Genomic DNA, 12,334 nt, shown 5'->3' with positions numbered 1-12,334 from the left:
TGTTGCAAAAAATGTTTTCTATTTACTGATTATATTATAGGCTAAAAGAGAAAAAAATATTCAAATTATATAAAGAATTTAGATAAAATAAATGCCATGTGTGAGATCTCATCCTTGTGTGTAAGGGATCAGTTAATTTTCACTGTTTATACTCAGTAGATTACCACCAACTAATGTAGACAAATAGCAGTGTAAGCAAGAAAAGTACTTTCTCTTTCGTCTGATAATGCTACTACTATGATTTATTACATAAACAATTGTTGATGATTATCTGGATTTTGATGCAGTCCTCATTACTTTATCCTGGATTTTCCTTCTTTTGTTTTGCTTTGAATGAGTTACAATAAATATCCCATTCATCACTTCATTAATTTTGGCTTTTGAATATTAAAGTCATAATTTTTTTTTCTGAACTCATTTGGCCCACAGGTGGAAATGGTGTATTCATTGTTGTCAATGCTTGGTACTCATGATAAGGATGATATGTCACGAACTTTGCTAGCTATGTCTAGCTCCCAGGACAGCTGTATATCCATGCGACAGTCTGGATGTCTTCCTCTCCTCATCCAGCTTTTACATGGCAATGACAAAGACTCTGTATTGTTGGGAAATTCTCGGGGCAGTAAAGAGGCTCGGGCCAGGGCCAGTGCAGCCCTCCACAACATCATTCACTCACAGCCTGATGACAAGAGAGGCAGGCGTGAAATCCGAGTCCTTCATCTTTTGGAACAGATACGAGCTTACTGTGAAACCTGTTGGGAGTGGCAGGAAGCCCATGAACAAGGCATGGACCAGGACAAAAATCCAAGTATGTTCTCTGTGATACACATTACAGTGCATGACGCAAAGTAAATGTAGCAGTTTTAGAGTAGGAAAAAAAAAAAAAAATTAGGTAACATGTCTTTATGAATGGAGAAAAAAATTCATATTAGCTTTCTATGCTACCAACATTATTTTAGAGCTTAGTCTGTGTTTCCCTAAAAAACTTAATATAGAAAAATGTGTACATAGCAAGTCAAAAGAAATTTATAAAGTCAAAGATTAGTTGAGCTAGAAAGGACTTGAGCAATTAGGTTCTTCCTCTCTTATTGCATAGATGAAGCTCAGAAAAGTAATTTTGTGTAAGTTCCTCGAGCTATGAGTGACCAAACCATAATCTTTTCTACTTGCATATCAACCTATTCAGTGAACACACGATGTGTTATTTGATCCTCACAAAAACCTTGTGAAGTAGAAAAGAAAGGGGTTATCATGTAGATATTGAAACTCAGACTAAATGATTCACCTTTGGCCACAAGCTAGTAAGTGGTAGAGCCAGGAACAGAGATTGTATGTGCCAGCTTCCAGCTCAGAAACTTCTGGATGTCTCGACTATACCATTTTACTCCAATCAATGGTCCCTAGTGACTGGTAGTTAAAAAAAAAAGACAGCTGTTTGGTCTGAACAAGGACCCTTGGCCATTAGTCCCTCACCCTTGGGAACAGGGAATATAGCAAGCAGGTCCTTTGGGGACATAGAACTTCATTCCTGTAGCCAAGAACCAAAACATTAGTAAGTAAAGGTGAGATCTTCCTCTCACCCAGTTAGATCACATACAAAGGGAATAAGGAGGTGATGCTGTTTATCAAACCAATAATTAGGGTAGTAGGAAAAGGAGCAATGGTCAAAATACGGCTTATGACACTATAGCAATTTTTTCTAAACAAAGTATAAAATGTATTTAAATTTCAGGAATAAGAAAAAAAAAGCAGAGGGCCTGGGAGATAGCTCAGTAGAACAAGCACTTTCCTGGCAAGTGCAAGGTCCTGAGTTCAACCCCCAGTACCACAAAAAAAAGAAAAGAACAGAGATGATCCTTTATGTGTTTATTCTAGAGATGAGAACAAGTATCTCTCAAGATACTTTATTGAGATCTTTATTGGCCTTTCTGGATGGAAAGAACATTGCCTTTCTGGATGGAAAGGACTCAGATTATTACTTCTAAAAAATACTTTTTAAAAACTGTCAAATAACATTTTTTCAAAAGTTTGCACATAATATTAAATGTGTATATACATTTTCTTGGACACCTTTTTCTCTCAACTTTTTACTATCTATATAGTTAACTTTCTCTACTAGGTGTCAGATCTTCACAAGGCCATGTGCTTTTAACTTCTGTTAATGATAATTGCCTAAATTGAAATTATAAACAAAGCTAAACAGTTTCATACCAGATGTTTTTATTCTTTTATATAGACAGCATAATTTTAAAAATTTTACATATGTGAGTTAATAACATAAACCTATAAGGAACTTGGACATGGTCAGTGAAGGACAGATGAGTAATAAATATCTTCATGAAACTAAGGGACCAAAGAGATAGATCAGCAGCATAAGTGCCTGCCTGGAAAGTGGAAGGTCCTGAGTTCAATCCCTGGTACTGCAAAAAAAAAAAAAAGAAAGAAAGAAAGAAAGAAAGAAAGAAAGAAAGAAAGAAAGAAAGAAAGAAGAAAGACAGACCCTGTGGTACTCATTTTCTGTTCCACATGTGGTGGATCAGACTATTGGACTATTCATCCATTTAATAAATACTTGTTGATCCACTAAGCTTCTGTATATTAGGATTATATTATCGATCCCTATGTGTTGTAAAGTATAATAATCATCATTGCTTTTCTTTTTTTTTCTTTGGCTGGCTCAGCCTGCCCTGGGGGCAGGGCTGGCATGGCATGTGGTACTGGGGATGGAAACAAGGTCCCTGCACTTGCCTAAGCTTACCTAAGCAGGCATTTTAGACCACTGAGCTATCTCACCAGCCCGCCATCATTGCTTTTGAAGTAACAGAACATGGTTTACATTCCCTTCAATAGTGGCTACTTCTAAGCAGGAATGGGAATGGGTTTGGAAAAGGACTTACACAGAGACTTATTTGTACCTATAAAAATCTGTTTCTTGATAAAAATAGCAAAAAGAGCTGAAACAATTATGGTAAAATGTAAAGACAAAAATGACTATAGATATTGAAACTTGGGGCCCCTGGCAAGCGCAGGGTCCTGAGTTCAATCCCCAGTACCACAAAAAAAAAAAAAAGAAAGAAAGAAACTTGGGATATTATTCCTGACGTGTTTGTGTTTCTGCAATATTACCAAGTTAATAATTACCAAAAAAAAACCATGGTTTATGTCAATTTTATTTTTTTAGTGCCAGCTCCTGTTGAACATCAGATCTGTCCTGCTGTATGTGTTCTGATGAAACTTTCATTTGATGAAGAACATAGACATGCAATGAATGAACTTGGTAAGATAAAAATGTTCGTTGATGCCATAGCCAAAAACTGGTGGACTTCTAAATGATGGCAGTGTAGTGGGTGGAGGTGTTTAATCATTGATAGGTTGATATATAAAGCAAATAACTTCCATTACTAGCTGTTTCCTCCTTGTAGCCTTATAGCCAGCCTCCTTGCAGTCTTTCATACAAGTCCACAGTAGTCTCATATTTTCTAATTACTGGAACTTCAGGTTGATGGAGAGTTAAGAAATCATTCTACTGTGAAAGTCTATTTGACTTATTCTGTGTAAACAGTTTTTTTCTGCCCCATCCTAGCCAGTTTGATTTCACTTTCTTTTTATTGGGCTAAGAGAACAATTTTTTTTTTTTTTTTTTTTTTTTCAGGAACAGAGATTGAACTCAGGCTCTTGCACTTGCCAGGGAAGCACTTATTCAACTGAACCATTTCCCCAGCCCTCAATTCTTTGCTAGATGTAAATATCATACATTTTTTGAAAGTTCACATTTTTGTAGCAGAAATCCTACCCTGGCTTCCATGGGAGAAAAGATCTTAAATCATAAAATTGCTGCTTTTTTATAAACTAAGTTGGATTTTCAAAATCATACCTGACAATTGAACCACTCCATGTCCCTCTTGCTAAGGTAGATCCTGTGTGACAGTTGATCAGAGGATAATTTAAATTACTTTGAAATACAGAGCTACTTCATCATCCTTGAAATCTGTCAGTCACTTTTGCTGATCATCAAGAGGAATTATTATTAAATGTTCTATTCATCTTCACGCATACCAGTATTTTACTGGATTTTCCTTGTAAGCAGCAGCATGGTATCTTTGAAACTGATTACTGTAGAAAAACATGCACTAATTTAAGTTGGAAAAATTCACTTGCAATTTATGCATATCATTTTTCATGTAACAGTTTATTTTGATTTCTAGGTTCATTTTGCACATGTGATATTTATAAATTGCATCATGCTGAGCCACTTCATGTGAACCGGATTTCTCTAGTTGTGCCACAAGCAAGAACTGCACAGAGTTGCCATCTTAGTGTAGCTGTGCCCTTGATTTTTGTGCTGTGTATGTCACATTGCATTCCAGCCCCCACTTTGCATCCCTTCCACCCTCATCATCATTCATTTATCTTAAAAATGATAAAGTCATGAGACTGTTAAACACAGACAACCTGCACAGCCAAAAGTGAGTGTTCTCTTTTCAGTTCTCACTTTGGGAGTCTCTGTACTCTGAGATTTCAGGTCTGCCCTCCAGCATGCTTTCCTTACCTTAGGCCCACCCAAAGCTGTCCTCCCCTGGCATCCTGTAGAATCTCCATTCATCTTACATGGATTCTCCCCTCCTCAATATAATCTCAGTGTTTGTGGGGGGAAAAATGTAATGCTAGTGGTAAGAATTAATCTGCTTTTGAGACAATACAAGGTTTTTCTAGTGGTGGTACATTAATCATCTGAATTCTAAATAAAACCTAGACTCAGTATTTGTTCCTCTTCCTTCTTCAGGTAGGAAAGCTACCCGGGGCATTTCATCACAGGAGCTAGGGCAGGGGCTTTCAGGTGAGGAGCAGGATGGGACTTCTGGGGGTGTGTTTCCTGGGAACAGAGCCACAGGGCTGCCTTCCTCTCCTAGCCTCCAAAGTGGCCCTAGGACAAAAGGAAGATTAAGGTTTGTGAATTAGTGGGGAGATAGTATCTGGTAGTAAGGGAGTAAGGAGTAAGTCTCAACTGGATGCATAGAATTTTTTTTTTAATTTATGTATTTTGTACAGGGTCTCATGGCACAGCTTGGACTCGTAGTGATCCTCCTGTTTTCAGCCTCCCCAGCGCTGGGATTACAGGCGTGCCCCACCTCACTGGGACTCAGCAGCAGGCTCAGAGTGCATGCAGTACCGGAGATCAAACCCCGGTCCCTGTGGTCCCTGCGCTTGTCTAAGCAGCTGCTTAGTCTGCTGAGCTATCTCGCTGACCATGAAGGAACATTCTTAACCCCAGTCAGCTGAGACAATTTCCGTGTTATTTGAGATTTAGATGACAGGATTAGTGATATATACTGATTAATTCCAAAACCTGTCCCAGAAACTGTTAGGCACTAGAATTTTCTAATGATTAAGATTTGTTCCTTGCTTCCAAGGAACTTACAGTTTATTACTGTAAGTATATCATGTAATTTCTAGGTCATAGTAATCACTAGAGGCATTTGTCAAACCATATAGACTCTCTGAGCCTGACGCAATCAGAATCTTCAGAGGTGGGACTTAGAAATTATATTTAGTGAGCAATCTGGGTGATTTTTTTGATCCAGAAACTGTGGCCAGGCATGGTGCACACATCTGTAATTCTGACACTTGGGAGGCTGAGGCAGGAGATTCATTGTGAGTTTGAGATCAACCAGGGCTACAAAGTGAGCTCGAAGCCATCCTGAACTGCATAGCAAGACTCTGTCTCGAAGAGAGAGAGAGAGAGAAAAGAAACTGAATACTGTTCTATCAAATATTGATGTTTTGCCCCAAGTACTTATTTTTAAAGGGGGCATTTTATTCTAAACCAAATAAAAAATAATTATACATTGTAAAATTAAATGTCATGTCTGTTATCATTTTTAAATTAAGTATGACAATTCTGTTTAGTGCCAGCTGAGGCCATTATAATCTTCTATCTTCCATTAAGATTGTAAGATACTGTACTGAATAATTAGATTAATATAGACCATTTTTCTAACAGACACAAAAATGTAAAAGACATGCTTGTCATCTTTACATTACATTGAAACTTCCTAATTTTTCCTTAGAGAAACCAGTATTTTAATTCAAACATTAATTTGCTTCACATTTTAGTAAATTCATTTATCCTTTGCCTCAGAATTCACTGCAGTCTTTATATTTACCTGAAGTCTTAAAAGGTTCCTTCTGATACTCCAAAATTTATTGAATATTCTTTTTTTCATCAGCCATGTCTTTTATGGTTATATTGACATAGTCATACCTTTCTCTAATCTGTTTTCAGAGTCAAGCCCTAAAATGTTTACTATTTCCACACCAGAGTAGTCAACTGTTTGACAATTAAATGTTGTCTCGAAGGTGCATCTTACTGTCCTTAAGAAAGCATTCCAGTTACTGTCATACCAGGCAGAATTTTATGCAGAAACAAACCATAATTTGTTTTATTTCAGTACTAATAACTACTTCATAATGCTCAACATTTTGGGGCTCCCATCAGTATTGAGAATCACAGTCTCCAGGTCTATAGTAACTCCCACGTGAATATCTCTGGGTTAAAATTTGCAGTTGTTTTCCTCGTTCCTCCTTTACTCAAATAAAAAAACAGTAGCATTCCTTGAGGTTGTCTTTGTTTTAGGCTCTCTGTCTTGCTTAGTATCATCCACTCAGTTACCATGCTAGGATTAGTATTCAGTTCGTGTTTTTCAGTTTACATCTCAAGTTCTCTCTGCTAAGTTGCAGGCACATTATCACACTACTTACTGGATATCATCCTTGCATAGTATTTCAGACACTTCTAGCTCATCTGTCACAAACTGCATTTCTTATTCCTTTATCCCCACCTCTCCCTTCCAGGATTTCTTTTGGCAACCCAAGCCAGGTGCTCAAACTCAAGTATTCTGAAATCATCCCTGACTCCCCTCCTTCTCTAGTAACTGAATGCTATGATTCTGTTTCTTAATTTTATCTCAAACTGCTGTTCTTTTCATCCCCAGTCCAAGCCACTGTTGTCTCATTTATTCTGCAGTATTTTGTCACTCCCTGTTTCCAGTCATAATCCATTCTGCACATTGCAGCTGTCATACTCTATTTAGAATGTGCATCTAATTTTTCCATCTGCCTAAAATTCTTAATAGAGAACAGAAACTCTTACATGGTCTGGCACCTACCCATTTTTTGTAGCTTTATCTCCTTGTTGCTTTATATTTCCCCTATTAAAATGTTTCTTTATCATTCTTGCCCCAACTTGGTTAAATATTCAGTCATCCTTTAAACCTTAAACATTATTTTCTCAGTGTTTTGTGGGACCTGCTCCTACCCCAGCTCTAGGTTAAATCCATCTATTTTCTTAAACCTGTGCTTGATACACTCCATAACACTTAAATTAGTTTTTCAGCATCTGTCTTTGCTCTACTTTGTAAGCTCTATAAAGACAGTAACTAGTTTTGGTTCACTGACTACGTGTTTTCCAGTGTTACAGATAAATGAAAGAAAATCTGAAATATGGTCTAAATTTTCTTTAAACAGATTAATTTTTACTTACTGACATTCAAAATTGTGATTGCTTCTAGTCGTAAAGATTTGCATGAATCATAGCTACTTCATTTGGCCTGGGTTTTTTGCCCCAAGATGGCAATTTGTTTGTACTAACTTGCAGAGTCTGTTCTATGCTGATCCTTCTGGGTCATTTATACAAATGTTGATTAGTTCTCTTCCCAATTAATAACCTATTTAGACTTAGTGTCCATGAATTGCCTATCTCTGCTCATTGCTTTTCTGTCTGTACCACTTGTTTTTTCTGTGATAAAACAGTATCCCAAGTCCTATGATGATTGTTTGGGAATGAATATTTTTAGCGCCATATGTACTTTTATCTTCTTTTGTTCACATCACCATTTTGCTTCACTTTTTTTAACCCTGTCTTTTTTTGTCTTTCCCTTTGTTTCCCTTTTGTTTTCCTCCTTATCTTCCTGATGTTGAGTACTGTGGGCATTATTGAGCTACCACCTAGTAGGAATAGAGAGAAAATACTAAATCTTAGTACTATTGGTATGTAATACACTCAAAAGTAGAAATTTAAAAACACATGCACAAATAAATAGCTTTGTAGAATTTAGTGGTAGGTTGAACAGATAATTTTTTATGAAAAGCTTTGCTTCATGAAGTTTTATTTAAAATGTCATTGTTTCTAAGAGTAGTTGTTTGATCAGTAAAAAAATACTAAAAAAATTAAGCTATAGGGCTGGCCAGATAACTCAGCAGATTAAAGCATCTGCTTAGGCAGACACAGAAACAGGGGTTCAATCCCAGCCCTCCTTGCTGGTCCTGCCCCCAGGGCACACTGTGCCAGCAACTGAGATTGAACATGGTGGCGCATGCCTGTAATCCCAGCGCTTGGGAGGCTGAAAACAGGAAGATCACTATGAGTCCAGTCTGTGTAGTGAGACCCTGTAGACCCCTGTACTAAATACATAAAAAAATTAAGAAATTAAGCTATCGTGTATGACAATGAAGAGTATAAAACCCTGATAATAAATATAAGTTACCTTTTTCTGTTTACATTTAGGAAGACCTAATATTAGCAGATAGCCTTCTTCTTTATTGGCAAAGTGTAATGATTTGCAATAATAACACTTATTTCACTCAGTAAAGCAAGAGACTGGAGGGTGGAGAAACAGGTAGAAAATAGAATAGTTGCCATTTTACTTTATAAATATATTACACAAAAGTCCTGGGGCCGGGGAGATGGCTCAGTAGAACAAGCGTTTCCCTGGCAATTGCAAGGGCCTGAGTTCAATCCCCGGTTCCACAAAAAAAAAAAAAAAAAAAAAAAAAAGTCCACAGTTTTTGTGGTTCTTAATTCTAAAGGCTAATTTAAGCTATATATTGCCATGCTTTGAGATCTTTTTCCTAATATTTAAGTTACCAGTTGCTTTTTTTACTTTAGGTTATTGTCTTTTCTTCTTGCCCTTTTTAAATTAGGGGGACTACAGGCCATTGCAGAATTATTGCAAGTGGACTGTGAAATGTATGGGCTTACTAATGACCACTACAGTATTACTTTAAGACGATATGCTGGAATGGCTTTGACGAACTTGACTTTCGGAGATGTAGCCAACAAGGTATGTTGTTGTAAGATCTGTTTCTTAAGATAGCTCAAATTTGAGTTAAGTAAGACAAATCATAGCTCCAGGTTGCCTTGTTGATTACACTGTGTTCTGTCTCATTCTTCAGGCTACACTCTGCTCTATGAAGGGTTGCATGAGAGCACTTGTGGCCCAACTAAAATCTGAAAGTGAAGACTTACAACAGGTACTACCTAGAATGTCAAATGTTTATTCTTGGATATTAGCAGTTACTGTCCTGGCTTATATTAAGCCACAGCTCAGTATTTATTATCTCATGTGTAATGTATGGTTCTATTAATAGTAGAATAAAGGAGAATAAGTATATTGTAGGAATTCGTTTGGCACCCTTGTAGCACTCAGGAGATTATTACAAGTAGAACATTCCTAATCCAAGGTCTGAAATACTCCAATATCTGAAATTTAGTGTCATGCAAAAAATTAGCAAAATATTGAATGAAGTTACCTTCAGATTATGTGTATATGAAACATAGATGAATTATGTGTTTAGACTTGAATCCCCTGTTCAAGAAAATAATATATAAATTGTTGTAAATTTCATTCATCTGCAGGTTATTGCAAGTGTTTTGAGGAATTTGTCCTGGCGAGCCGATGTAAATAGTAAAAAGACATTGAGGGAAGTTGGAAGTGTGAAAGCATTGATGGAGTGTGCTTTGGAAGTTAAAAAGGTACTTTTGAAAACATTTAGTGTTGCAGTATAAGTCCATGTTCAGCTACTTTTTATTGCTCTCTTCATCTATCCAAAAGATTCCCTAATTTCTGAGGTTTATCTAATTAGTTCATTGTTTTAGTCCAAATTCCTAAAGTATTAAGGGGGGAGACTGGACAAGTTAGCTTGAGTTTTCTCAGCCTCAGCACTGAAAATTTTAGACTGCTGTAGGCTATTCAGCAGCATCACTAGCTCCCAGTACACCCTCCTCCCAACTATGACAATCAGAAATGTTTCTAAAAATTGCCATAATTCTTGAGAGAGAGGAAGACAAAAATCACTTATGATGAAGAATCACTGGTATATTACCTTTGCACTCTCCAAATGTCTCAGTCTCCCAAAGTCTTCAGTTTGGTCATCAATTTATCAAGAGGTGATCAGATTTAAAAGTGAGGAATCCCAAAATAATGAATTATTTATTGAAGAGTCTCCCATGGGATGTCTGGTTCAGAAGCAAAGCTAGTTAAAACATAAACACAAAAATAAAAATACTTATCTGAAAGAGATCAAAAAAAGGAACCCTTCTCCACTGCTGGTGGGAATGTAGACTGGTGCAACCATTATGGAAATCAGTGTGGAGACTCCTTAGAAAACTAGGACTGGAAATCCCATTTAAACCAGCTATTCCTCTACTGGGAATTTTCCAGGAGGATCTGAAAACATCATATCATAGAGATATATTTGTGCCTATGTTTATAGCAGCACAATTTGTGATAGCCAAATCTTGGAAACAACCAAGATGCCCATCACCTGAAGAATGGATGAAAAAGATGTGGTATTTTTATACAATGGAGTATTACTCAGCTATAAAGAATGATAAACTCGAAGTTATATTTAAGTGGATCCCACTTGAAGATATATTCATAAGTGAAATAAACCAGACCCACATCTGTAAATTTCATATAGTTTCCCTAGTATAAGAACTCAAGGGCAGGGGAGATGGCTCAATAGAAGAAGCGCTTCCCTGGCAAGCATAAAGGCCTGAGTTCAATCCCCAGTTCCACAAAAAAAAAAAAACCTCAAAAGAAGAAATACAAATAGAAATGTATAATACAATTAAAAAGAAAGTGAGAATTTGAGGACTAGACATGAAGAGAAAGCAAGGAGAAGAGCTAGGAAACATGTATTTTGGCATATCAATATGTGGTATATAGCAGTTTGAGTTTCTATCCTGAAAATGTTTTATTTTCATAACATACATTAGCTTTATTTCACACCCTAAGTCCTTTAAGATACATATATGGATACTATCTAAATATTTAACTTTCATGTAGTAGACTGAACAGAAATTATTAGAAGCTAATTCCAACTCTAATCAGATGTTACATATTCTGTTTCTTAATAGGAATCAACCCTCAAAAGCGTATTGAGTGCCTTATGGAATTTGTCAGCACATTGCACTGAGAATAAAGCTGATATTTGTGCTGTAGATGGTGCACTTGCATTTTTGGTTGGCACTCTCACTTACCGGAGCCAGACAAACACATTAGCCATCATTGAAAGTGGAGGTGGGATATTACGGAATGTGTCCAGCTTGATAGCTACCAATGAGGACCACAGGTACATAAAGAGGTTTTTACTACTTTTAAATTAATTAATTAATTGAAGTAATTAAGTATGTCTTTAAAAAGACATAATTGTAAGCAATTTTGTAATCATGAAAGTTCTAGCCCAAAATACATTTACTACAATGAAAATATAATTATTCCTACTTTAACTCATTAATGTGTTTATTGTAGTAAAATTTATAGTATCATAAACAAATCCAGAAATAAACAAATGATAGTTGAGAAATATAGCCCATATGTGGAGGAAAAAATCAAAGACACAAATAGTAGAAAAGGGGCTGGGGAGATGGCTCAGTGGAATAAGCACTTCCCTGGCAAGAGCATGGCCTAAATTCAATCCCGGTTCCACAAAAAAAAAAAAAGTAGAACAAAATCCCTTCTTGTTTATTAGGATGGCATATAAGATCATAAGATTGATTTTTAAAGCTCAGCAAAAAACTGTAAATATGACCCATGCGCATTTTTCTATGGTATGTTAAGACAGGCCAGCAACTATATTTAATCACCTAGGTACCAAGATTTGTGAAAAGTGAAAAATCACTTCCAGGCTTAAAGACTATTAAAAATTAAAAATTTTGGGGGCTGGTGAGATGGCTCAGTGGTCTAAAGCACCTACTTAGAACAAGCTAAGCTAAGCAAAACACAGGGACCACGGTTCAATCCCCAGCACCACATGCCAGCCAGCCCCTGCCCCCTGGTGGGCTGAGCTGGCCACACACACACACACACACAAATAAATAAACAAATAAATATTTAAAAATAAATAAATAAAAATTAAAAGTTTTAAAGATTAAAAATCTTTAATTTGTATTATATTTAATGACTGTACACATATTCTGCCAGAGGATATTTGTAAAGGAGATGGTAGTGTCATGAAATAATGACAGAGACATAGAGATGACTGAGGGCACGCA

General features: G+C 36.5%; 1 protein-coding gene across 12 annotated transcripts in view; it reads left to right on the top strand.

Annotated features, from left to right (window-relative positions):
- Apc (APC, WNT signaling pathway regulator) overlaps nt 1–12,334 on the top strand; it is a 145,053-nt gene that overhangs the window by 120,919 nt on the left and 11,800 nt on the right. For 6 of the 12 annotated variants that reach the window (XM_023703335.1, XM_023703337.1, XM_023703332.1 and 3 more), the window contains 7 exons: nt 430–808; nt 3,182–3,277; nt 4,784–4,837; nt 8,980–9,119; nt 9,232–9,309; nt 9,695–9,811; nt 11,198–11,412. In XM_023703335.1, the coding sequence (XP_023559103.1) occupies nt 430–808; nt 3,182–3,277; nt 4,784–4,837; nt 8,980–9,119; nt 9,232–9,309; nt 9,695–9,811; nt 11,198–11,412 (1,079 nt within the window). The remainder of the gene's footprint in view (nt 1–429; nt 809–3,181; nt 3,278–4,783; nt 4,838–8,979; nt 9,120–9,231; nt 9,310–9,694; nt 9,812–11,197; nt 11,413–12,334) is intronic. The other 6 variants (XM_023703336.1, XM_004643268.2, XM_004643266.2 and 3 more) reach the window with 3 other exon arrangements.

This window comes from Octodon degus, unplaced genomic scaffold, assembly GCF_000260255.1.
Source record: "Octodon degus isolate 3935 unplaced genomic scaffold, OctDeg1.0 scaffold00169, whole genome shotgun sequence".
Lineage (NCBI taxonomy): Eukaryota > Metazoa > Chordata > Mammalia > Rodentia > Octodontidae > Octodon > Octodon degus.
This window is presented reverse-complemented; position numbering and strand designations above follow the sequence as displayed.